At 31.0% G+C, this 27276-nt stretch overlaps 3 protein-coding genes and 2 long non-coding RNA genes across 7 annotated transcripts; 4 read left to right on the top strand and 1 right to left on the bottom strand.

The window, feature by feature from the left end:
- Positions 1–1644: 1644 nt before the first annotated feature.
- LOC145008682 (uncharacterized) lies at positions 1645–2176 on the top strand. Its single transcript, XR_013663587.1, has 3 exons — positions 1645–1707; positions 1798–1933; positions 2064–2176. It is a non-coding gene; the product is annotated as an uncharacterized LOC145008682 (long non-coding RNA).
- Positions 2177–2704: 528 nt separating this feature from the next.
- LOC145008642 (uncharacterized) lies at positions 2705–3121 on the top strand. The gene is made up of 3 exons (XR_013663576.1): positions 2705–2748; positions 2846–2914; positions 2987–3121. It is a non-coding gene; the product is annotated as an uncharacterized LOC145008642 (long non-coding RNA).
- Positions 3122–9471: 6350 nt separating this feature from the next.
- On the top strand, positions 9472–12902 carry LOC145009421 (uncharacterized). Its single transcript, XM_078968117.1, has 4 exons — positions 9472–9868; positions 9973–10519; positions 10592–11190; positions 11326–12902. Exons 1-4 carry the CDS (start codon positions 9472–9474, stop codon positions 12900–12902), a joined length of 3120 nt encoding a protein of 1039 aa, XP_078824243.1.
- A 369-nt stretch (positions 12903–13271) lies between these two features.
- BPM3 (BTB/POZ/MATH-domains containing protein) lies at positions 13272–15481 on the top strand. Of its 2 annotated transcripts, none has more exons than XM_078969356.1 (4): positions 13272–13942; positions 14269–14617; positions 14712–14994; positions 15122–15481. In XM_078969356.1, the coding sequence occupies exons 1-4, from the start codon at positions 13560–13562 to the stop codon at positions 15373–15375; spliced, it is 1269 nt and encodes a 422-aa protein (XP_078825482.1). In that variant the 5' UTR covers positions 13272–13559; the 3' UTR covers positions 15376–15481. The 2 variants fall into 2 exon arrangements, with proteins under 2 accessions (XP_078825482.1, XP_078825483.1); XM_078969357.1 differs by having other exon boundaries at positions 14712–15027; positions 15122–15252.
- A 1266-nt stretch (positions 15482–16747) lies between these two features.
- On the bottom strand, positions 16748–18565 carry LOC145008043 (CASP-like protein 5B1). Of its 2 annotated transcripts, XM_078966658.1 has the most exons (4): positions 18437–18565; positions 18124–18301; positions 17300–17432; positions 16748–17030 (listed from the first exon to the last, which is right to left on the bottom strand). In XM_078966658.1, exons 2-4 carry the CDS (start codon positions 18252–18254, stop codon positions 16824–16826), a joined length of 471 nt encoding a protein of 156 aa, XP_078822784.1. In that variant the 5' UTR covers positions 18255–18301; positions 18437–18565; the 3' UTR covers positions 16748–16823. The 2 variants fall into 2 exon arrangements, with proteins under 2 accessions (XP_078822784.1, XP_078822783.1); XM_078966657.1 differs by having other exon boundaries at positions 18124–18537.
- Positions 18566–27276: the final 8711 nt, after the last annotated feature.

Raw genomic sequence — 27276 nt, 5'->3', positions numbered from 1 at the left:
CTGCCGTTTTGGACGGATGAACACGTGTGTATGTGTGTGTGTGTGTATATATATATATATATATATATATATATATATATATATATATTGTCTATTTCGAAAATATATAAAAAGACTTTTTAAAAATAATTTGTCCTTTTTTTATTTAATATTTTAACTTAAAGTATACAATCTACTCTACTAATAAAACAGTACCAATACAGCCACGTGTAACCTCCTTGCATCCAACTCCATTCATTTTCCCGCTCAATAGTGTTAACTGAAATTACCACTTTGCCCTTCCGTTGAAACAATACTGCAAATCCGCCAAAAACAGCAAATTTGATTTTCAAAATTCTAATTATCAATTATACCATATTAATCTGCAACAAATTAGGAATAAAATATGAGCTAAACTTTATCTCTATCCCAAATAATCAGTCAATCGAATAACAATCCCAAAAAATCACGCAAAGTCTTCCTAATTTGAATTTAAATATATGTAATTACACAAACACCTACGTTCCTCTTTACGTTCCTCTTTGAGTACGAATAAGTCGATTATTCATCGTCTGGTAAGGGATACTACATTGTTTTGATTTTGTTCTTCATATATTTTAACATTTTTGTTAACAAAACAATTATTTTTTAATTGCAAGGTACAATGGAACATATTACTCCTATCAAGGAAATTGACTCAATCAAGGATGATTTCACAATTAAAGTTCGAATCATACATCTTTGGACTCAAAAGTCAAAATTTAATGCAAAAGAAACATACTCGATAGAAATGATTTTGATGGATGAGGAGGTATATGATGTATATATTCAATTATTATTTTTGTAAAAATTTGTATATATTTATAAACAATTATATATAATTATTTGTTATTTGTTTATTTTTTAGGGAAGGAAAATTCATGCATTTCGTGTGAAAAAATGGTTTCCAAAATTCAAACGCTATCTTAAAGAAGATAGTTCGATATATGTGAAGAAACCTAATGTCGCACCAAATACTTTAAATTTTAAGTTTGCTGATCCAGAAAGAAAACTTAACTTTTACCACGATACAACTATGAAAGAGTGTGAAAACTTTTCTGGATCTGCACACGGCTTTGATTTTGTTGACTTCAATACAATCGTTTCGAACAACATCATGGAGTCAAAATCTTTTGGTTAGTTCATTTAATATTAACTTTTGTTATATAACATCCTACTTTCTTTTTTATCTGCTACAAATTGATAATTTTTTTTAACTTAAGCAATCTATTTTGTTGCTTTTCTAGATATTATTGGACACATATTCGAATATGGGCGTATGGATACATCTGAAGAAGATAAATCAAAACACAAAATGCTCTTGCATCTTCAAGATATAGAGTATTTACCATTATGACAAACAAATAATATACTTTCTTTTATATTAGCTACAATATTTTTTTATTCTTGTCAGGGATACTAAGCTTAAAGTAACTTTGTGGGGTCATAATGCATACTACATGATAGAATTTCTGGCTAATAATAACAGCCTTGCACCGGTTGTTGTTATTGTTCAGTTTGCCAGAGTGAAGTTTATTAATGGTTTGTAATTATTTTTAAAACGTATTTTATATATAATTAATTAATCAGAAGTGTTTTTGCAGGTCGTCCTTTTTCCTCCACTTACTTTGATGTTAGTAGGTTGTTCATAAACAATGATATCGATGAGATTACAAGCTACAAAAATAAGTATTTATATTTATAATGACCATTGTAGTTTGAGATTTATTTTTTCATAATGTATTTAATTTAATTATTTTTTTTGTTATGAATTAACAGATTGGTTTCTGAAAATGGACAACAACTTTCGTCAAGTGGAATCAAGATGATTGCATCAAAACAAAACACGGAACACGATGACTTTCTCAAAAATCATATGTTTTCTAACATTGATGATTTGTTTGAACCTTTAGAGGTACTTTACATTATTTTTAAACAAACTATATTGTTAGTAAGAAACAACCAAAGTATATTGTTATAACGAAACTATAATGCATTTTTGCATACTAACATTTATTCACATTGCACATTTTTTTAATTTCAAGGAGAAAACGGTCATTATTGTTGGTACTGTTAAGGGAATACGTCAAAACATACGATGGTATTACCTTGCTTGTAGCAACTGCTACAAGTCAGCAAAAGAAAAAGAGTCTTCTACTGATAAGGTTGATGGTTCTCATGAAATGGCCGAAATTGTTACTTATGAATGTTCTAATCCTAATTGCAAAAATATCAAAATTTCGGTTATTCCAAGGTATTACATATTTATTTTATATAAAAACAATATATGTTTATCATAATTTTTTAATATAATATCATTTTATACTTTATTTAGATTTAAAATCCCACTTCGGGTTCAAGACAACACAGGAACTTTGACTTTAACCTTATTTGATCAAGAAGCAAAGAAGCTGTTTAAATACACAGCTAAAGAGTTGTATGATAAAAACAAGAAGGTAATTATTTTATGGTTTTTAATATATTCTATATGTTATACATTATATGTTTTACATACAAAATATCTAACAATATTTATTTTTATTTTAGCTTGGCATCAGTTTGGATTTGTATCCAATGGAGTTGAAAGTTGTTGTTGACAAAAAGTTGGCAATTAAAATTGATATCACGAGTTACAATGTGGATAATAAAAGTAATATTTATGGGATAGCAAGATTGACTGAGAATGCAAACATAATTGATGAACTAGAGAAAAAGAATCTGAATTCACAGGTTTTTTTTCAACAATTATATATATATATATATATTTACGACATTGGCCCAATTATACATGAGTAAAATAACATTTTCTTTTGATCTTATAATGTAGCATGATAATTCTGATTCATTCATTATTGGTTCTTCAGATATTGCCTCCCAAGAGACCAAAGTTGTGAAGGTTCTACTTTTTTAAATATAATTTTTAAATATTTCAATTTAATGTATAAGAACTAATTAAAATTTATTGTAGGATTCTTTTTCACACACAGGTGAAAATTTAACACCGTGTGCTAGGGACAACTCAACTGCAACAAGTCCTACAAAGTTGTTTTCTACACCAACCGAATTAAAAAGAAACCTTGCTACATGCATAGATCTTGATGAAATGGAGAATTTGTCTACTTCTAAAACTCCTCGGTTGTCACCACCAGATGAACAACCAATCCCTCGTTTGGTACCCAAGAAAGAAAAGTAAATGCACTTTACTTCTACAAACAATATTACTTCATGCTTAATTTTGTTTCAGCATCATAGACTCCTAAGCCGTTTACATTTTTAAGTTTCTTTATTTTAAGTTGGATTTATTGGAATTTTATGATTTTCATATTCGTTTCTTCATATTACATTGGCTCAACTTTTTCAGTACTCTAATGGCATTTACTATGTTATTTTGTTTCACGTTTCTGAACATCATATAATCCCAAAATTATTATTCACTTAACAATCACGCTACCCTATTAAAATATTCGTCATTGATCTTAATTTTGGTCCCCATTTTCTTCTTACCTTTTATTCCTTTTGGTTTGTTCATTATGTAATTATCACATGTCACTTGACTTGAATGTGCAGAATTTGATTCATTTTTTAAAGCATAAAGATCTAAAAATTGTCAATTCGTATTAATTATATACTGCATATTATTTGCACAAAGTCTGTTTCATTCTCTTTTATGTTCTTATTGCATATTAGAAGGATACCAACATACTTTAGCTTTTATACTAACTTATTCTATTTTTTTGTTTTCTAGCATGTCCTAGGTAGAAAGAAAACTCAAAATATGTTCATTGGCTTCATTTATATTGTTTTTTTTTCATACTGACAGTAAAAATGAAATAATAAATATTGTTTTATGCTACTAACCTTAACATCACCAAATAATAAATATTGTTTTATGCTATTAACCTTAACATCACCAACTTTTGTTACTAGCCAAAAGTATTGCTCTTTCAATAGTAAACAAAAAATAAAAAATAAATGAAAAATTATAAAACAACACAAAAAATCAAAAAGGAAATCAATAAGAACATGGTTTGGCATGCGGAATTAAAGCTTGCACAATTGAACATGGTGATTTGGGTGTTTAAGAGATATATTGAATGTATATGGTGTTACACAAAAAGGATCTAGATCTAGACTACATAATTAACACACACTTACACACTCACTTCTACATCTCTCAAAGCACACCTCTGCAATTTCATCATTTTATGACCCCATTTGCGAAGTTGGACCACTTCTATTATTTCTTGAAAAGAGCAGGGACCAAATGCGAAATTCTTAGCTTTCTTCCCCAATTCGCATTCTACTGTAAAATTCGCATTCTTCATTCACCCTCTTTCTTCGCATGTTCCAGTCATTTTTTTTTAATTCATTCGCATTTGAGTTGTTTGTCTCACCAAATGCGAAATGAATATTAACCATAATCACCTTCGCATCTTTAACCCCAACCCATACAACCTCATATGCGAAACCCAATTTTGATTTGTATTACCAAATGCGAACATTTTTGCTTTTACACGTGAACTGCATTTGACTTCAATATTGAACAAATCACATTTCACAGTCCTTCTTGACTTCGCATTTTTCTTCACGAATCGTCCCTCAATCATCAACCCAATTAACCCAATTGCGAATCCAAAATCAAAACTTATCTGTTTTCATATGCGAACCCAACTGATTGGCTTTTCAAAATCAAATTCGCAACTCCAAATCGTTCGATTATTCGCCCCAATTCCAAAATCAAATAACAGATCCTTCGTATGATTCATTCAATAACCAAGTCTTCATTCCAGAAAACATCGACTTTAACAGTTATTCGTTCCCACAATCTTTAACCTCCGTTTAAAATCGATCCCTGTATACAAACCCAATAACCAATCGAACACATACCATTCGAAAACAATAATCATTACACCCTTCAACAGATTTGACATCGCATTTCAAAACAATCGATCTTACTTCATCTGCTTGATATAAATTGAAGTCCAAACTTATTTTCGCATAACGAAATCTTCAAAACAAGTTTCAATCAAAATTGATTTTATTATGTAAATTCGACTTCAATCATCCCACTCAACCATTGAAATTCACTGATCAAGAATAACACCAAATCAATTTTGACTTTCTTTCTTAAACCATTGACTGTTGAATACTCATCTCACAACAAAATCACTCAAATTCGATTTTCAATTTTGAAGATTCGAACTCATACTCCCGCTTTCGATTTTAATGCAAATTTGAAATTCAATTCTGAGTAACAAACGTTTGATGATGTCAAACTAGAACTCAAGAACAAATCGATCGATATCAAAAACCAATGGTACAACAAAGTAAAGCAAGAGTACAAGTCAAGTGATGAAATAATGAACACATATACTTATACAAGTTTAAAACCGACATTTTTACACTATTGTAACCGATTTACTTAAAAAAAGACCATATTGCCCTTAAGTTGAAAGACTAAACTAACAAAAGTTGAACTGTTGCAATGGTTTTATTTCTTTTCTTACTCACCAAAAACACTACAATATTCAACAATTAAACTAATTGGCTTAATATGTTACCTTGATGAAAGAGCATAACAACAAACAACACACCTGGAAAACAGTGTAACAACAACAATTTCTGCATAACTCTTTTTCTCAGATGTAAAAAATGTACCAACACCAATCTCTGGACCATCATTTTCCTGTTCAGGTTCCAAAAAACAAATTTATATGTTCATACATATGTTTTTCGTTGCTGGTCCATTATTGAGAACATAAATTTAGAAATCAACAAAAATCATCAAATTTGTCGATTTCCAAATCTTGTATATTTTACATAAATAAAAATCAATCTTTTCTTAATTTAATTAAGTACATAAATAATCTGTATGAATAATCACCTGAATAATCGCATTTTCAAATTTCAAATTTCAAATTTTGAAGTTTTGATTGCTGAAAAGTCTTCAAAACAGCCAATAATTTATTTCAATAATTTTACGTTTTTTTCCACTTCTCTATATGTCTTCTTCTGTGTACACTCCTACTCCATCGATTCTCCTGCAAAATTAACAGGTAAGTTTTATTTTTACTTTAATCTATTTTCTGTTAGAAAAAATTAACTAATACGACGAAATTGCAAAATTTTCTAAATAGATATTAGTGGATACCCGAACTAGATAAACGAAGGAAGAAAAAAACAAATGAATATGTAGCATATACATGTAATCGACTTCGGTTGATGACATACATATAAGAAATCGATAGATGAAAACAAAATGTTAGAAATTAAACACATGAATGAACGATACTTACTGTAATCGGGATGATAAAGATTTCAATATGGGTGGTGAATCATAACGATTTTGTTAGGGCAATAATATTGGATTTATAAATACCATTCATCTAATATCTCTAACCTTCAAATCCAGAAAGGTAAAGTTACAAATGGGTGGGAGGAGGATTGCTTCTGTTTGTGCCGATTACATTTCCCATTTCCCAAAATGTATAATTTGTCTGTAACCACAGATATTATAGCTACAAATTTATTATTTAAGATTTATAAATAAAAATAAACTATATAATATAAGTACATATATTCTTAATTTACGGTTCATTTTTAATACAAAAGTGTAAATGCATTTCTATAATATTAAATAAAATTGAATTATTGTATTGGTTGATTAAAACATTTTGAAAAAAAAAATGATAAAAATTATGTTTTAAATTTATTTAGTAATAATATAAAAAAATTTAAATGCAACCAAATTATAAGGATGGTTCCACTTACAAACTTGTATAAAAAATATTGCAAATTTATATCAAAATCATCGTGTTGCTTTATATCTTATCTTTTCTATATTATATTTTGTTTAATATAAATATTATTTTTTTTATATTTTATTTACCAATAATTGACCGACTTACAAATTAATTAGGTTTTATTTATATAAAAAAATATTGCAAATATATGTCAAAATCATCATGTTGCTTTAGATCTTATATTTTCTATATTATATTTTGTTTAATATAAATATTATTTGTTTATATTTTATTTACCAATAATTGACCGACTTACAAATTAATTAGGTTTTATTTAGATAAATGATTATATTTTTTAAGTTTCATCTTATTTTATAAATTAATTGTTATTATTTGTTTATTTTGCAGACATATCATAAAGTCGTTTAATTCTAAAAAGAGTAGAAAATTAAATAGTTTTTATTTAGATAATATAAGTAACATTAACTTGTCCACTATATCAATCGAACAAGCTTCAACCACTACAAATGTTATTACTTCAGCTAACAATGGTACGTTTTTTCTTTAACATTTATTTATAAATTTCTTATTACAAACATTTTAACGCCTAAATAGATCATTTAATAACATATAAATATGATTTATATTGACATAACAAGAAAAAGCAAATACATTGCCTTCTTCATCGACCACTGAATATTCATCATCTGTGGTATTTGTTAATAACGGTCACAAAGGTACATTTCTTTGTTCACTATTATTATTCATTATATATTATTACGAAAAAAATATAATGTTAACCAACTTTCAATTATTTTTTATTTTACATTTTATATCATATACTTTTATTTCTTATGCAGAAACAAACCATAATATGTACTATTTGCAAGCAAGAGAGAAAAGAAGACAAAGAAAATTATATCTGGATAATAAGAAATCGAAGAAAATGAAAACAAAATCGAGTGTTCTCAATCCATCTGCTTCAACTGTTTCAAAAACACGGATAACTGTAATTTACTTATTTTATTTTTCAATTTTTACACTACATTTACCTATATAAAAAAAATGATTTATCATCATTTTATATTATTGCCTACATTCTAATTATATTTTATAACGTATGTCTTCCATTTTTATAACAAGTTTCTTTTACAGATCAATCAAAAGAGATTGTTCATCAAAATGAAAATGTGAATCCATATAAATCACGTGGAAAACAAAATTCACCCCTACACTCATCTTCTTTGTATATAAATGTTAGAACTCCGTTATCTAACATTTCAAATGGTAATAACTTTTTTTTTTTTCAAAACTTACTTTAGTCCACTTTCTAATAAATTTATATATAATCGTTATTTTTTTACAGTTAATGTTACATGTAGAAATGCATCTACAATAACTGCTTCTTCATCATCAATCAAGTTAAGTACAGGATGTCATAAATTAGAAAGAAAGTTGAAAGATTTATCTCCTATTCCATTGATTGACTTGACAACAGATGTAGAAAATATACATGAAGTCCTTACTGATAACCTAATAGTTGGTATTTCCAAAGGTAATCACTATGTATACCTGTTTTTTTTCTGTTACAAATAAAATATCATATTTTATAAACTTAAAATTTTAAATAGTTTACTTATACCCTTTTTTTTTTTACAGAATATTTGGATCATGGTGATCAAATTGTTGTATGTAAAACATGTCATGCAAAGTTATGGAAAAATGAATCTATTAGAGGAAAACAAAAAGGGAACACAAATTATTCATTATGTTGTGGTTATGGCAAGGTTCAACTACCAGATTTAAAGAAACCACCACCAAATTATGAAAAAATGTTTCGACTAACAGATTCTAAAAGCAAAAACTTCATGAAAAACATTCGACGTTACAATTCAATGTTTTCTTTTACGTCGATGGGTGGTAAAATAGATTCTTCAATTAATAAAGGAAATGCTCCATACATTTTCAGACTTGGTGGCCAAAATTATCATAGTATTGGAAGCCTTTTACCACCAAATGGACCGCAACCGAAATTCTCTCAGTTATACATTTATGATACCGAGAACGAAAATTCAAATAGACAAAAATGCTTTGGGTATATTTTCAAACTTCTTATTCATATTTAATTTTTATATTTTTATCTTTTTTTTACTAATATTATGTATATATTCAATTTTTTTAGTGGGGAAAAGCATCAATCTACATTCATTGATAATGATATTATTGAATATTTGAAGGTGATGTTAGATTCAAATAATGTCTTGGTTAGGTCTTATAGAATGGTAAGAGATGTTTTTCAGAAAAATCCTCAAGTTGATGTGAAGTTAAGAGTTATTGGAAAAAGGGATCGAGATGGAAGGACATATAACCTACCAACTGCTTCTGAGGTTGTTGCTTTAATTGTAGGTGGCATTTCTGATTCAGTTCAAAATAGAGATATTGTTGTTCAAACGAAATCCGGATTTCTACAACGTATCAGTGAATTGCATCCTTCTTATCTTCCTCTCCAATATCCGTTACTATTTCCATATGGTGATGATGGTTACAGCGTTGATATTCTTCATAGAGGTGTTACATCTACAAAAAACAAGCGGGCAAAATGTACAATGAGAGATTTTTCGCTTTTAGAATTCAAGACAGGGATCATTCGTTCTCACTAATTTTAAATTCAAAAAGGTTATTTCAACAATTTTTGGTGGATGCGTATACTATGATTGAAAGTGAGAGATTGTATTATATACGCAGGCAACAACATGTTCTAAGATGTGATTCTTATGAGAATTTACGTAACCAAAAAGCTCAAGGAAATACAAATATCTCCAACATCGGCCAACGTGTCATATTACCTTCATCCTTTACTGGTGGTGCGCGCTATATGCTGCAAAACTATTTGGATGCCATGTCGCTTTGTAAATGGTTTGGATATCCTGATTTATTCATAACCTTTACGTGTAATCCCAAATGGCCTGAGGTTAAAAGGTTTCTTAAGGATACTTCACTTCAACCAGAAGATAGACCTGATATACTATGTAGGATGTTCAAGATCAAGCTTGATGCATTTATTAAAGACCTAAGGGAGAATCACATTTTCGGCATTATTCAAGCAGGTAATTGAATTATCTTTTATTCATAATCCATAAAAGTTTAAGTTTTTTTTAATATTTTTTCTTACGGTCTATTACAATTTTATTTTGTTCAAAATGTTTTGCAGTTGTTTATACAATAGAATTTCAAAAAAGAGGTTTGCCGCATAGTCATATATGTCTATTTATGCATTCTGAATACAAGTTACCGACTGTTGAATTTATCGACCCAATGATTTCCGCCGAGATACCAAACAGAGATGAAGATCCAGAATTGTATTCACTTGTGAATGAGTTCATGATTCATGGTCCATGTGGAGCTGAGAATATCAATTGCCCATGCATGGTGGACGGAAAATGCTCTAAAAACTTTCCAAAGCAATTCTGTAACCATACGTCTGTTGATCAAAATGGTTTTCCCTTATATAGGAGAAGAAACGATGGTCATTTTGTTGAAAAATCGGGTGTGCATTTGGATAATAGAAATGTTGTTCTATACAACAAGTATCTATTGAGAAGATATCAAGCACATATTAATGTTGAATGGTACAATCAGGGGTCTTCTATAAAATATTTATTTAAATACATAAACAAGGGACCTGATAGAGCTACAGTTGTCGTTGAACAAAGCAATAATGAATGTGATAATAATGATACGGTCGATGAAATCAATGAGTATTACGACTGTAGATATCTATCTGCCTGTGAAGCATCATGGTGAATTTTTAAATATGATGTTCATTACAGGTATCCTTCTGTGGTTAGACTGCCTTTTCATCTGTCTGGTCAACAACAAATTGTTTATGGGGAAGACGATGATATTGACAATGTTCTCGACAAAACTTCTGTTGCTTCTTCAATGTTCACAGCTTGGATGGAGTGTAATGCAGTTAACAGTGATGCACGGAAACTTACGTATGTTGAATTCCCTACAAAGTTTGTTTGGCAACGCGGTGATAGGATTTGGAAGCCACGGGAAGTAGGAAAGTGCATTGGTAGAATTCATTCGGTTTTACCTAATCTAGGGGAAGCCTATTTCTTAAGAATTTTGTTAAATAAGGTCAAAGGTCCGAAATCATTTGAAGAAATCTGCACAGTAAATGGTGAACTATATTCTTCTTTTAGGGATGCTTGTTATGCTCTTGGGCTCTTGGATGATGACAAGGAATACATCGATGCAATCAAAGAAGCAAGTCATTATGGATCTGGTTTTTACCTACGATTTTTATTTGCTACATTATTGATGTGTAACAGTATGTCTAAACCGGAGGTTGTTTGGGAAAACACATGGGAATATTTAGCAGATGGAATTCTTTATAACCAACGACAGAGATTCAAATCTCCAGGTATTAAAGTTTTATTATTATTACTATTTATTTAAAAACTCAATTATTTATTTTTAAACATACATTAACTATTATTTTAATTATAAATAAAAATTGTTAATCATAATTCTAATTAATTTGCTCTTTATCCTCCAGACTTATCACTCAATGAAAATCAACTTAAGAACTTAACTTTGTTCGAGATAGAACAAGTTTTACTAAGGAACAATTCCACTCTCAAAAATTATAAAAACATGCCTATCCCAGATGTAGATTCCGTTTCTTCTTCAAACAATCGACTTATCACTGAGGAGCTAGATTATGACATTCCTGTTATAAAGGCTGAGTTTGATCGTATGTTTCTTGCATTGACAAATGAGCAGCGTCACATTTTCCTTGATATCATGGGTGCAGTTAAAGAAAATAAAGGAGGTGTCTTCTTTGTTTATGGTTATGGTGGGACTGGTAAAACTTTTTTATGGAAGACAATATCTGCAGCTATTAGATGTGATGGTCATATTGTTTTAAATGTTACTTCAAGTGGGATTGCTTCATTATTATTGCCTGGAGGTAGAATAGCACACTCTCGATTTATAATTCCATTTGAACTAACAGAGGATTATGTTTGTAAAATAAGTCGAGATGGTGACCTCGCTAGGTTATTGAGAAAAACCTCTTTGATAATTTGGGATGAAGCTCCTATGGTCCATAAACATGCATTTGAAGCTTTAGATCGAAGTTTGAAAGATGTATTTAGGTCTGAAAATTCTAGCAACTCAGATATTCCTTTTGGAGGGAAAGTTATTGTTTTTGGAGGAGATTTCAGACAGATTATACCTGTTATTCCTGGTGGAAGTAGACAAAACATTGTTAATGCTTCTTTAAGTTCTTCATATTTATGGGAACATTGCAAGATCCATAAATTAACAAAAAACATGAGGCTAACTGTTGGAAGGGATCAATCTGATATAGAAAAAATCAAAGATTTTGCAGAATGGTTGTTGGATATAAGAGAAGGCAAACTTGGTGGTATCAACGATGGTGAAACAGTTATTGATATTCCAGATGATATTCTCATTGATGATCCACATGATCCTATAGGTTCATTAATCGACTTTGTATATCCTTCAATTTTGGAAAACTACAACAATACAAGTTATTTTCAAGAAAGAGCAATACTTGCTCCAAAGAATGAAGTCGTTCAGGAAATAAACGATCGTTTGTTATCGAAGTTTCCAGGAGATGAGGTTGAATACTTAAGTTCAGATAGTATATGCCAATCTGAATTTGTCCATGATCAGTTTGATGCAAATTTATATTCACCTGATGTTTTATATGGTCTAAAGGTATCAAGTTTACCAAACCATAAGTTAGTTTTAAAAATCGGTGTTCCAGTTATGTTGCTGAGAAATATTGATCAGAAAAATGGCTTATGCAATGGGACAAGACTCCAGGTTATATCATTGGGCAAACGTGTTATTGAGGCGCGTATCATATCTGGAACTAATATTGGAAACCGTACTTTTATTCCAAGAATGTCTTTAACTCCATCAGAAAAGAAGATTCCCTTCAAATTCCGAAGAAGACAGTTTCCATTGGCTGTATGTTTTGCAATGACCATTAATAAGAGTCAGGGACAATCATTATCGAAGGTTGGTTTGTTTCTCAAACATCCAGTGTTTTCACATGGGCAATTGTATGTTGCCTTATCTAGAGTTCAAAGCAGAGATTGATTAAAATTATTAATTTTAGATAAGGACGGTACCCTCACAAATCAAACTTCCAATGTTGTTTATAAAGAAGTTTTCCAGAATTTATAAACAGTGTTTTTGTACCATATTTTATTTACTTGTAAAAAATAATATTTCATCCATCATATTAAACAAACAATTTAAAACACTTTATTGCATTTCATTTATTCATGTAAATTACAATATCACTATTCTTCATTTTTTGTAAACTTTGATATATTTTTTATTACACAAACAAAATAAAAATTATAATTCTATTCAATTTATCAACCGTGGATTTCCATGGGTATTAACCAAGTTAATCTATATAGCATGGAATGGAATGGAATGGAAGGTAGGCAAGTGATGTCATATTGTATTGACCAAATTATTAGCATCAAACACGTACTCACCCACAGCTTCAATCATCATTCTCATTTTCCCAATTCCATTTTGGATATTCATTTTTCTTTCAAACCCTCACCCACCTCCTCCGCCCTTCCGCCACCAATCTCCGCCCTCGTCCCTCTGGACGCCAACGCCAAAATCCATTTATCCGTCACTTACTCATAATCCAGCTCCTTTACCTGTAACCAATCCCTCAAAAAAAATTCCCAATTCCCAACCAATTCCTATGCTAGGGTTTTAAAAGAACAAAAAATGCTTGTCAATAATTTCGATCACGGGATCTCCTCGGGCTCTAAGTCGATAAACGAGTCGGTGAATGGGTCTCATGATTTCACAATTAGAGGCTACTCCCTCGCTAAAGGGATGGGTGCCGGTAAATACATATCCAGCGATACCTTCACCGTAGGTGGATACGATTGGGCGATTTACTTTTATCCAGATGGAAAGAATTTGGAGGATAATTCCATGTACGTTTCGGTGTTCATAGCTTTGGCGAGCGATGGTACGGATGTTAGGGCGTTGTTTGAGCTTACTTTGTTGGATCAGAGTGGGAAAGGTAAACACAAAGTTCATAGCCACTTTGATCGGGCGTTGGAGAGTGGGCCTTATACTTTGAAGTACCGAGGAAGCATGTGGTATGTATAGATATAAATCCTTGTTTTTTATGAATTATATACTAACCTAGTTTTTCAATTGGATGAACTATGAATATACTCAAATACTTTTCATTAGATATGCTGAATTGAATTGTTCATAAGTTCAATCAACATGGGTCTGTATCATGTATGTGTTTAGAAGCATAGAATTGGGCATAAAAGATTTTAAAATCATAACTAATAGTTATAGTTTCTACTCCCTATGCTTTTGAGATCCAAGAACACTGGTTTTGTTGTTCTACTTACTTATGTCTTATCTTCACACAAACAAGCTTCTGAAGAATGAATTGGAAATTGGTTTTCAGGGGTTACAAGCGTTTCTTTAGAAGGGTAAGTCTGGAAACATCAGATTACCTAAAAGACGATTGCCTTTCAATGCATTGCACAGTTGGAGTTGTGAGAAACCGAGTTGAGGGACCCAAACATTTCACCATTTCCATTCCACCATCTGACATGGGCCAAAATCTCAAATTCTTATTAGAATCCGAAACCGGATGTGACATCATTTTTCGTATTGGTCAAGAAACTTTCAAGGCCCACAAACTAATCCTTGCAGCCCGTTCCCCAGTCTTCAGAGCCCAATTCTTCGGTCTCGTTGGAAACCCTAATATGGATCAAGTAGAGTTAAAAGACATCGAACCCTCAATTTTCAAGGTATTTACACTTTTGCCACTCGACCATTTTTTCCTTTTTTTGGATTAAGAATCAAGGGTTGCTGAAAGAAAGTTTAAATAAATTTTTGTGTCAGGCTATGCTTGTGTTTATATACTCGGATACGTTTCCGGAAGCAGAAGAAAGCACAACGACAGGGTCAATGTCGTCAATTTACACGGCATCAACAAACATGATCCAACATCTGTTAGCTGCTGCTGATAGATTTGGATTGGATCGGTTAAAACAGTTATGTGAAGCAAAATTATGTGAAGAAGTCAACACTGAAACAGTGGCAACAACTCTTTCACTTGCTGATCAACATCGATGTGCTCAATTGAAAGCCATCTGTCTCAAATTTGCTGCAGCAAATTTAGGAGGTGCGTGTTGATCTGACCGGTGTCATTGTTCAGGTTATATCAATTAATAAAATAGATAAATAAATAAGTAAATAAAAGTATTCATATAAAATGATGTTTTTTTTTTTTTTTTTTTTGGTTTTTGTAGTGGTGATGAGAACGGAAGGGTTTAAATATGTAGAAGAGACGTGCCCTTCGTTGCTATCGGAGCTTCTGGAAACAGTGGCGGCGGCGGCGGTGGAGGAGAGGTCTGGCGGTGAGGGGTTGAGTAGGAAGAGGAGTGGCGGCGGGAGTAGCATTATTGGGTTGGATTTGACGTCGGCGGCGCAGATTGTGGCGGCGGCAGCAGCGGCGGCGGAGTCGGGGGATGCTAATGTCAGGCGTATGCGTAGACGGTTGTAATGTTTGCTTTTTAGTTTTTGTTGTTATTTTTGTTTTGCAATTATGATGAAAATGTGAATTTGAGGTTTCTTGAGTTTTATCTGCTAAAAATTGGTTTAAGTGTTGAGTAACATGTGTTTATAATTAGACTCCATTGCATTTAGTTATTGTTTTTTTTGTTTGTTTGTTTGTGAAGTTGGGCTCTTTTTGGGTTGTTTGGATGAAGACAGTGTTGAGTTGTGAAATCTGATTGCTTCTGTGTGACTTGAGAGCATCGGGTCTTGGGCTTCGGGCAACATGCGGTTTTAGAGTTGAAATTGAATACATTGTGGTTTTAGGGTTCAAATGAAATCTTGATGTAATTGTAAAACCTCATTATGGAATTAATAAACGCCTTCTCTACTTGATGAAAACGTGAATTATGCAAGTTTTTGCCATCTTATTTTTGTTTAGAGTTTCTTTGCTGCAAGTAGGGAAACTTGTTTGGATTTGCCTTGGTAACCAAGGCTCTTGAACAAATTTAACGGTGGGAAAAAAAAAACTTACAAACAAGATTGATCCAAGTAACGTGCGTTGATTATATCATAAGGGACAAAATTTGAAAATTTCGTTCATTGTTATGGTAGAAATTGGTTGTTGGAAAAATCAAAATAGGGACTCTTTAAAACATGTGCGCAATATAACAACCACATAAACAAAATAGATGATGTCAAATTGAAAAACTGTCATTTCCAGCTCTATACCCACATAATGACATTCAGAACTGACATAAGTGAAAAACATATCAATGACAAAGTACATGTAACAAGAGCATTATCCACTGCCATTTTAACTTTTAAGGAATTCTTAGTGAATCCAAACATCTCCCCTCAATCCCTCATAGTGTGGAGAAAAAAGTGTGGAAGTGATTATGTAAATGAAAATGAAATATACTTCAAACAGGGCCTGATATCCTTAAGAGTAGGGTTATATATGTCGTATTCCAAAACACTTCTATGTCACGTCTCACTTTTTTTTTTTGGAACGATATTAAATCCGTCCAGAAGGTTAACAATAAGTTCCCAGTATAATGGTCGTTTTTCAAAATTACATTATCATGATTTAACTATATTATTAGTTTTCAAATAAATTTGGCAGTCAAATATTTAATGCAGAAGTTAGGTTAGATGTTTGACTCTTATACGCCCAGCCCACAATATCAATAATGTCTCCATGCAATCTGCAATGTCGTCGTAATTGACTTTGTCTTCAAAAAAGTCAAATGAATGACGAATATTATACTCCATAAACATCATGATTTAACAATCGTCATCCTCACTAGGATGTAGATATTTAGAAAAAAAAAAAAAAACACGTTAGCAATTTATGTAGTTTATGAGGAATGGGATTTGAATGGAGAAGTAAGAGTGTGAATTTTTTTTTATATATTTACATAGAATAGAATTAGAGTTTGAGTTGAGAAATAAAAATCAAGAAGAAAGGGATGCCAACAACCAAAGAACAGTGTGAGAAGAAATAGCAAGAAGAAACCAAGCAAGAAACGCAAAAGCAATGGAGATCTGGAACATACTGCACGACAGCTGCTGGTCAACTTTGCAATACTCCGAGTCTCTGTCCAACAAAACCATCACTCCAGCTGAAGATGATGACGCTGCAAGTGCTAGTATCGCAGTCACCTGAATAATAATAAAACACAAAATATTACGTTTTTCAATTTTGGCCATTAATTAAGCTTTTTGTAACATTTTCGTCCCTGTTCCAAGTAAAGTAACTATATGTTTGGGACCAAAATCGAAAAAATCAGCTATGCATGGAACACAGACCAACAACATTACAAGAACCTCCAAATGAGTACCAAAATTGCAAATCGGCTTATACCGAGGGACCAAAAATGTAACTTATTCCTATTATAAATCTTGGAAAGTAAGTAAAATGACATACGTACCCAGTCACCAACAATAACAAGGCTTAGTAAGATTTGACTCTGGAGATTTTTTTTAACCCTTAGAGCATGAATATCAAGACAAGCAAGTCCAAAGCTCCATAAAACTTGTAGTCCCATTGCTGCAATTAGATAGCTGAACATTTCAAGCATAACACACCACAAATTAGAATCAATGAACGCAAACAATAAAATTGTTCTCACCAACAAAAAATCTTAAAAGAACCTTGAAACTTCTCAAGGATTTAAGCAACTTGTGACCTTCATCAGCCTTAAAACATAAGTGATCAATTGTTTACAATGAATCAAATCTACAGAGCATGTTTATAGATATAAAATTGTTCTCACCAACAAAAAATCTTATAGCCAAAAAACTAAGGCATAGTTGTTTTCGTTTTTTTGGTACTGTATTGAATCCAGAAATTTACCCCACATCTTATAAATAATTTAGAAATTTTCATTTCTAGTATCTCAACAGATGGGGTACATTCAAGCTTTTCATGTAATTCGTACTTATATCCGTTTTGAATCATATGATGAGATGACCTAAATTGTTACAAGGAGGTTAGATGAAACTTGAAGAATTCCTTGAGACAACATAATCCTTGTAATTAAATTTGACCTCGTATGGAAACATGATAGATTTTAGAAATTACGAAACAATATATGTAATCGAAGCCAAATTATAAACAAAACAGTTAAAGGAAATGAGAATAGAAGTAACAGCATCAAACTGTAGAAATACAGATATTCATGGCAAGCATACGCCATTTCAGAGCAGTAACTGTGTGTGTGTGTGTGAGAGAGAGAGAGAGAGAGGGAGGGACCAGAAGGAGGTGGCGCTAGAGAAACCGGAAGAAGCAGCCATGACGGCGATAGAAGCAGAAGCAAATAAGCACTGAAAAATCCTCAAGACAAGGCCGCTTGCGATCCCTGGAGTACCAAAGCATCGCTTCATGTCTCTGTCTCACTGATTTTGTTTGTGGTATTTGATAGGAAGAAATCCTGTTACATGTGGTGATGGTGATTGTTGGATGGAGATGAAGATTTATGGTAGAAATTAGGTTTTTGAGATGAAAATGAAAGCGGGATGATGGATCCCTAATCTGACGCCAAATTCGCAGAGAATAAGCACAATACCTGTTGCCCTTTTTTCGGTGATGGAACTTGAAAGTTGAAAGTGAAGCAGCAAACCAATTTTTTAAAAATTTCACAACTTTCTTTGGATTTTCGCAAAACTAACAACTTTCTTTGGTGGTGCCCCATTTCCATAACCTTTTTTCTGTTAACTCTAAGACACCTTTGCCAAACTTGCTAAAAATATAAAATAGTAAAAAAATAGTAACAATATTTATGATTAGTTTATTATAATTATAAATCTTTTTAATATATTTAACTTTAAACATTAAAAAAAATCTTCAATTGTAATGAAAATTCTGAACTTTTTGTTTGGAATTTGGTTATTTTAGTTACAATATTGACAACTTCAGTAAATAATAGCTACAAAGTTTATTAGTATATATTTCATCTAAGTCATCCAAACTTCTCATAAAAAGAATTTAACCAGTCAGCCGTTTTTTTTTTTTTTTTTTTTTTGCTCAATATTATGAAAATTTTGAATTTTTTAAAAAGTTTTTACCACTAAAACATTTGGTTACCATCACATCTTTACAAGGGTTTGTTTTAGTGGAATTGTTTTCATAATATATATCATTATGCTCATGGATTTTAGTAATATTACATGTATATTGTAGTAATGTTGATAAGAGATATTGATTTTGTTTGTAATGACTCACATGTTTACAAGGGTTTGTTTTAGTGGAATTGTTTTCATAATATATATCATTATGCTCATGGATTTTAGTAATATTACATGTGTATTGTAGTAATGTTGATAGAGATATTGATTTTGTTTGTAATGATTATTGATTTATTGATGTAAATATTTTTTTTGTGTCATATAAAAGTTAATATCTAGATCAAGCTGTGAACATGATAACATGTGGTGGATCTATTAATTTATAATCAATGTATAAAGTCATATAGATTACAAAAACACGTGTATCAAAATAAAAGCTTCTAAAATTCAATTGTATACGCAACCGATAGTTTGAATGGTTCTCTTAAAATGTTCCAAAATTTCAGGGTTTTTTTTTTTTTTTTTTTTTTTTCACTGAATTGATTCAACATTGTAATCCAAATAATCATTTCTGATAAGAAAGTTTAAAATTTTCATATCACTATAAGAGTAGAAGTGTACATCTGTAATTTATAAAATCACATATAGGATAGTTCTTGACGCTTGTGATGAGTACTTAAGATGTCTACAAGAACCTTGCGTGAAAGTCTAGATCTGTTTTGTGAGTGTGTAATTGAGATGTATAGATGAGGATATTTGTGTAAACCGACCGAGAGCGACATATAAATTTTGTATGCGACACATGCATCTATACATATATTTTCTAGAATGTTAGGAAGCATTGATTGTATACATTGGGTTTGGAGGAATATTCCAACAACATGGGGAATCATGAATACCTTAGGATTATATTTGAACCACACAAGAATTATGGTTTGGGCATGCATTCTTTGGTTTTACCGATTCCAACAACCAGATAAGGTTACCATTATTCGATAATGTATAAAATGGAACTGCGCCTAATTGTCAGTTTTATATTATCTTGTCGACGTGATATACCCGAATAAGGTTACCTTTATGAAACATTTGTCTATCTAAACTATGATAAATGAAAATGTTTTATATAAAAGTTATAGGTGTGTATGTGTATCAAAAGTTTATACAAAAGCTATACATGTAAAAACTAAAAATCCGTGAAATGTCTTCTATGTGATTTAGAACACATTGTACTCCAAAGGTGGGTACTCTAGATATAGTTAAGCATATTATGGTTTGAGCTTTATGGAAAAATGTTAGCACAAACTTATGTATGAATGTATGTAGAAGTTTTATAGAAAACTAGGTGTGAAAATGATATAAAATGCCTTTGTGATGATTGAGGATATGGGGTACTCGTGGGTGAGTAATAGGAAATAGATTATGAATATTTATGATAGGTCATGGTTACAAGTCCCTAAGGTTGGAACTTAGTAATAGGTCCTAGAATGGGGACATAGTTACTAAGGATATGTGTTACCCCAACGGGAGGGGTGGCGGGCAACAAGTCACAATTTCGAGACATGTGACATCTCTCATTTTCAAAACCAGTTAAAACATTTTTTTTACGTTTTAAAAATATTGAGTTTTTTTGTTGCGAAAAATCTCAGTTTAATAAAACATTTTGAGATCAAACATTGTTTCGTAATATTAAAATATCAAGGATGTCATAATTAATATCCTGAAAACTATTACATACTCATCTCTTATTTCACTCAACATTCTAATTAAGTTCCAGCAACTTTAGTCCCGCAACCTGTAATGCATATAAATTGAGTGGGTCAGTTTTGGAAAAACTTGGTGAGATACATAAGGTTTTTAAGCACATAATGACTTAATGATATTAAATTATATTAATAATCATGCAAAACAAACATTTTCAAACAATATAAATATGTAAATCCGGCGTAGATATATATCTATAAGACACTTTACCCATACATACCCTGTCCAACTGATTCTCACAAATCCTAGTTCAATGATAATCTGGAAGAATCATCTAACCTGATAAATCGTTTGAGCAACTGTTTGACTACACAATTATGGAAGTCATTGGCCAGTGTAAGTCATTTAAAGACAATTAATATTCGAAGTATTTGATAAATATGATATATCATTTTATCTATGTTTGTGGGTTATAAATCCACACTAGCAATGTAATTCACAAGACCATCTAGAATAATCACGTAATGTCATCTTACTTTGGTTGTCCAAATCAGACACACCATTTCTTGTTGTCTAACAAGAAGAGGATTACTACGCTCCGCGTTAATTCACACATTACCCAACTATGAGACTATTTCGTTATTTAACCAACTTCAAACTAATTCATCATTTATAAATCTTTATTTTTAATTAAACAACGCTATAATAAAAGAACTCTACTTTAAATAAAGTTTTCTAATCATATGATATTATTATAATTCAATATATAAAATCAACACAAATTATAGATAGTAAACGACTAATTTTGAGAAATACTTTTATTATAACTATGTTGTTGAAAGTAACTACACATTCATTTGGTTAAAGGTAAAAGAGTTCCATATGATTCAGCGCTTCGCTTAATACTTTCGGTTTTCCTTTTAAATAACCTAAATATAAATACCATAGTTGTTAAAATCGTGATCCTGATCGTAGGATCATAGGATCCTACGATCTTAGGTATGAAAAACGATACGGGTTGTAAAATGATCATATTTGGGGTAGGATCGCAGGTAGGATCGTAGGATCGAGATCCGATCCTACCTTCCTTTGATTTTTTTTTTTTTTTTTTTTTTTTTGTTTTTTGTTTTTTTTACCATTTTATGTCTTTTACCCTTTATCAATCTACCATTTATCATTTTTTTGTCACTTATCACTAATGTTTTGAAGTTTTTATAACTTTTGAATGAAAAATTAAATGTTTGAAATATTTTTCATGATTAAATATTATAAATTAAAATTATATTGTATTTTGTGGGATCTTAGGATCTTGATCCCGATCTTGCAAACCCAAAAACGATCATAGGTAGGATCCCGATCTTGAAAACCTTGATAAATATTACTCAGTTTTAGTATATGTTTATATTTTGAGACTATAATAAGAGTATTTCAGATTTATCAATAATCACAAATGGATACTGCTTTATAGCTAATAAGGAATAACCAGATAAGATTATATCGAAACTAAGATCTATTTGCTATACATAGTATATTGTTTGGAAAAATCCATTTTAAACACATTACTAAGTCTAGCCTAGACTCATGTACGTAGATCAATTAGTAATATGATTTGGAATCATTGATAAATCTTATTTATATGTTCATAATAACAACTACGATATAAATATAAGTTACACTTAAAGCATATAATGCAGCTTAACTTACAGAGTTTTCTAGTGAGAAACTGGTAACTACGTGGGCAGAACTCCGAAATTGAAAGCTCTATTTCTCCAGGCTCTCTAATGCTCTACAACTTTTATAATAACACTTGAAAATTACTAAAATTAGGTCTTGAGAAGTTGGGAGCACATGGAAGTGTTTTGGAGGAAAAGTGTGAGAAATGAAGTGAAATTCAGCCGCTATATATAGGCTCTAAATGAGGACGCACCACTTCGTGGTTAGAGGCGCACCGTGCCGTAACGTGTTGGATCCTCTCATTTGTTGACACGTGTCATCACTTTATTAGGTCACGTTGCTTGGTATGCTGAAGGAGATGCTCGTCCGACAAGGCTACGTGGCACCCACCGGGTGGTGCCACGTCATCACCTTTGTAGGTAAATTCTCAATCTTCTAAAACTCATAACTTTCGCATACAAGCTTTGTTTTCGACATTCTTTATATCCACTCGTAGGTATTTCCAAGTACCACAACAATTCTTTAGATCTCAAACAGTTAATTCTTATTCTATTTTAAATTCATATTTTTATAGAGATTACGTTGTTAGAATCCGTTCGAAAATCATAACTCCTTCATATGAAATCCGTTCTCGACTGTCCCTATATTGACAAATTCGTATTTATGAGATCTTCAAGTCTCAGTTACATTGTTTGGCTAACAATCAGCCGATTTTAATTTTGATTTTTGTGTGGCACACTACTGTATTTTATCGCACCGAAACTTCGAAAAATCATAACTTCTGCATACGGAGTCAGATTTAGACGTTCTTTATTTACACAAATATTATATACACATAATATTTGTCCAATTTCCATGCACACACACACTATATATATATATATATATATATATATATATATATATATATATATATATATATATATATATATATATATATATATATTAGTGTTGCAAATATCGGCCTAGACAGCCGATTAATCGACACCTAAGCACTTGGCGGTCCTCTACCATCGACATTTATAGCAAATCAGACTATATATCGGACGTGGTCAAAGTCAGTCAAAGACGGGTCTAGGTGCCCTTATCGGTTAACACAAGTCAATGTAATTTAAAATCTTTTTAAGGGCAAAATCGTTAAAATGTAACAATGACTTCTAGAGTCGGATGGGGTTCAAATAATGGAAGTGTGTGAAGAAGATTAGAAGATAATATGTTTTATTTTTGTGCTATTTAAACTTATTATGAACTTGTTGGATGATGATTTGGTGTGTTTGTTGAACTTATTATTAACCTGTATGTTTGTTTTGGTCTTTTGGATGATAATTTGTTGTACTTATTAAACTTTTATGCTTATTTACTTATATTATTATGATTAAATTTAGATTTATTAATTTTTGAATAATTTTTTTAATAATTAATCTCCGTCTAGCCGATTAATCCTCTGATTAATCTCCGCCTAATCGATTAATCTCCTAACCCTAGTCCACCGCCGAGCTACCGTCAAACGATTTTTGCAACCTTGATATATATATATATATATATATATATATATATATATATATATATATGTGTGTGTGTGTGTGTGTGTGTGTGAATAATGCTCTTTAGTTTATTCATAAAAGATTACCATTGTAGTCTAACGTACATACAAATTCTATAACTATGCCAAGCGAGAAACATGTGTGTTACATGACCAGCATGGATCCCAACAAGTCCTTGTAATGGAACTCGACATAAGTTTCCAATAAGAGGAAATATAGCTATAAATTTCCCATGAGGGGTGATATAGCTACCGAGTCCCATAAGGGTAAACATTGCTATATGGTTCCTATGATGGGAATCAAGGCAACAAGCTATAAGGTTTTGAGGGAAATCACAGAAATTAAGTTATGTTACCTATGTGGAAAAAAATGGTTTGTTCTTCCAGGGCTAAGTTATGTAGTTAGCTTTGTGCGGTCAACTTCCCATATTTGTTAGGATTGTGTTGGAAACTAGCTTTGTGCTAGTATTATATGTGAAATTCTATACGAGAACATTTATGATTTGTTATATATTTATAAGAGTTTTAAAATGTGTATTGGAGTATTTTACTTGGTTAAACCCATGTAGCTCACAAGTCTTCGGACGTATGTTTGTGCTATATACTTAGGCATGGGAGTAGAAGCCAATGTGCACCGATAATGTAGACCACAATGGAATAAGAGAATGTTGTAAAATCCTTTTCTCTTTTACTATGATTGTAACGTGAACTCTAATAATAATTATTTGAAAGTTTTTATAAAACCACATTTATTAATGTGAATTGGTGTGTTTAAAGTTTATTGTTACAATTAGAGCAATTTTTTTTTATCAATTTGGGTGTGGTAAAAAAATGCCAACTCGGAATCATATTCTTGAGGGGTTAGATTTGGCTTGTTGAATGAGGAGTTGGATGGTGAAAGAGTAATGCCGTAGGAGGAGTTGGATGATGAAGAAGCCATGTTAAATGGGGAGCTGAATGATGAAGAATGAAGGCTAAAGTAGAGAAATAAGGCATTAAGGAGGATCTAGATGATGAACATGTACAAACGTATGCTTATAAAAAATAAACAAATAATAGCATGAAATGTGAACTTAAAGGAGGTAGGAGAAGCCACCAAAACGCCTTATGTTCAATGCATTTAAAGCAAGAGAAGCCACCAAAACGTCTTTTCTTCAAATGCATTTTAAGCATCTAATTGTTAAACCCTCTTAAAACAAAAAATCACCAAAATTTCTTCTCAATATCATGCAACAATAGGCAATTGAACTTTATTTTTTATAAACAAACAAAATTAGTTAGAGTATTCATAAATACTAAACCCCATAGAAAAAGCAAATAAAAAGAATCCTCATAAAATAAAATGACGAGTTCGCCATTTTGTAAGAAGTACTAACTGATTCTTGAAATCAAACAAGATTAGGGGAAGGATAATCGAAGAAGAAAAGAAGCTATGTGTGAATGGGAAGAAATCAATTTGTTAATTGAACGTATATGAACACCTCCATGGCTTTCCTTACTTCACCAAAAAGGTACTTAACATAACTCTACTTAAGTGATTCGATAGGAAAATGAACTTTAAGTAGTTTTCTTTGGATGTTTTTCTCCTTAAGTGTAAGTAGTTTAAATATATGTTTGAAGTTTATGATTATTTTCTTTTTCTTTTTTAGTATATACATATGTCATGTCCATGTTTCACCTTGCATGCATGCTGTGAGAGAGGGATATATATATATATATATATATATATATATATATATATATATATATATATATATATATATATATATATATATATATATATATATATATATATATATATACTAGTCGTTTACCCGCGCAAAGCAGCGGCGACGAATTGTTTATGGGCGATGATTAATTAATTTCTCTAAATAGTTTACTTGCGGCTATCAGATCAAATCGTAAAATTCATTAAGTGTTAACCAATTTACATTCATATTTTTTGAGTTTTTATAATTCTTAAATGCTGATAAATCCATTTATGTCACTCTTTACAAATTGCAATTAATCACTCATAATGCTAACTCCAAATAACCGTAATATCTTAAATTATTTAGAAGTTTTGCCTCGTTTGATCGACAATTAATCACACAATACTTAATTATTTTTCAAAAAATATGCATATCACTATTTGCCATTATTTTTTTTAGTTTGGTTTATTGTCAAAACACCATTAATTAATATTACTTAAAAAAGAACATGGTTTCACATTTTGTCGATGTTAATTTAAAAAAGTTAAATGTATTTTTAACTATACTGCTTAATCGCGTCATACAATTAATATATTTAAAACATTAATATGATTTAACTTTAAATTTACTTCATTTATATTTTCATTTATATCTAGGTAATTACTACTTACAATTAAAAAATAATTATCATTCTAAACAGTTACACTGTTATATTTGTTTTAAATTAAATAGTATAACTTCATAAATTGAAGTTCGCCGTAAAAAAAAACAAGTTAATTTATGTTGTTTAATTAATATAAAAATTGTAACTACCAATACAAAAATAAATTACAACAAATTCAATTTTTTTTTATTATTGGATAGGTTCCATATACATAAATAATTGGAATCAACAATGAAACTGAATGATCATTACATTGTTATTCTTCAGAACTCTTCAAATATCCTTTAACTTCCAACTGAAAATAGATTAAAATACAATTGGTAAGGCTCATGAACCCATGATATGTAATTACTAAATTGTCACAACTGATTCCTACTCAACACACGAATAAATGCAAGTTCATGAAAAGAAACATAGTAAAAGTAAAATGATATATTTTTTTTCCACACACTCATCTACTATTAGGACATCATACTTTAAAATAGCAACCAACTTTTAAAGTACGATGCTATAGTAAGAAAAAAATGGAGTTGGTTGCTATTTTATCATAGTATTAGATGGCATTGTTATAATATATCAACTGCTGGAAAAAATAGTTAATTGAAAAAGGGGTTAAAGGGTAATTTTGGGGTAATTTAAGGGGGTAGATGGTAAATAAAAGGAGTAGGGTTGAAAGTTAATGATGTGGCAGTTTGACTTTTGACTTTCTTAGTGACATGGAATTAAGTGGGGTAGGTTTAATGGTAAGTGGGTTGCCTATTGTATGGAGATATAAAGAGTGTTAACTGAATAGGATATGAAGAATGAGATGTTGACCGAGAGTGGGGCCATAAGAGTGTCGTTGTAGTGTCTGGTTGGCACAAGGTTGGAATGGATGAGTGAAGTTAGCTAGGTAATCAGTTAGGTGCAGCTAGTAGTATGGTGGGATGGTGAGTAGATTCCACACATCATTGTTGATGTACGACTTATGTTTTGTTTTTTTTTCTTGTTGCACGCACATCACATTCACCTGATGAAGTTCCTTTTCTCTTTTGTATTAACAAAACACGTACTTTTGCAGCCCTATTT

This window comes from Lactuca saligna, chromosome 8 (genome assembly GCF_052625555.1).
Source record: "Lactuca saligna cultivar CGN05327 chromosome 8, ASM5262555v1, whole genome shotgun sequence".
NCBI classification, from domain to species: domain Eukaryota; kingdom Viridiplantae; phylum Streptophyta; class Magnoliopsida; order Asterales; family Asteraceae; genus Lactuca; species Lactuca saligna.
The sequence above is the reverse complement of the archived record's forward strand: the minus strand, read 5'-3'. Positions and strand labels throughout refer to the sequence as shown.

What these genes read in the sequence shown, in the direction of transcription:
- LOC145009421 (XM_078968117.1), top strand. Translation starts at nt 9,472, where the DNA reads ATGATTGAAAGTGAGAGATTGTATTATATACGCAGGCAACAACATGTT. An exon ending in TTTCGGCATTATTCAAGCAG is followed by an intron (nt 9,869 to 9,972) that starts GTAATTGAATTA and finishes AATGTTTTGCAG; the next exon opens with TTGTTTATACAATAGAATTT. An exon ending in ACAGAGATTCAAATCTCCAG is followed by an intron (nt 11,191 to 11,325) that starts GTATTAAAGTTT and finishes TTTATCCTCCAG; the next exon opens with ACTTATCACTCAATGAAAAT.
- BPM3 (XM_078969356.1), top strand. Translation starts at nt 13,560, where the DNA reads ATGCTTGTCAATAATTTCGATCACGGGATCTCCTCGGGCTCTAAGTCG. An exon ending in TCGAACCCTCAATTTTCAAG is followed by an intron (nt 14,618 to 14,711) that starts GTATTTACACTT and finishes TTTTTGTGTCAG; the next exon opens with GCTATGCTTGTGTTTATATA. An exon ending in TGCTGCAGCAAATTTAGGAG is followed by an intron (nt 14,995 to 15,121) that starts GTGCGTGTTGAT and finishes TGGTTTTTGTAG; the next exon opens with TGGTGATGAGAACGGAAGGG.
- LOC145008043 (XM_078966658.1), bottom strand. Translation starts at nt 18,254, where the DNA reads ATGAAGCGATGCTTTGGTACTCCAGGGATCGCAAGCGGCCTTGTCTTG. An exon ending in TCTAGCGCCACCTCCTTCTG is followed by an intron (nt 17,433 to 18,123) that starts GTCCCTCCCTCT and finishes TGAAATGTTCAG; the next exon opens with CTATCTAATTGCAGCAATGG. An exon ending in TTGTTATTGTTGGTGACTGG is followed by an intron (nt 17,031 to 17,299) that starts GTACGTATGTCA and finishes ATTATTATTCAG; the next exon opens with GTGACTGCGATACTAGCACT.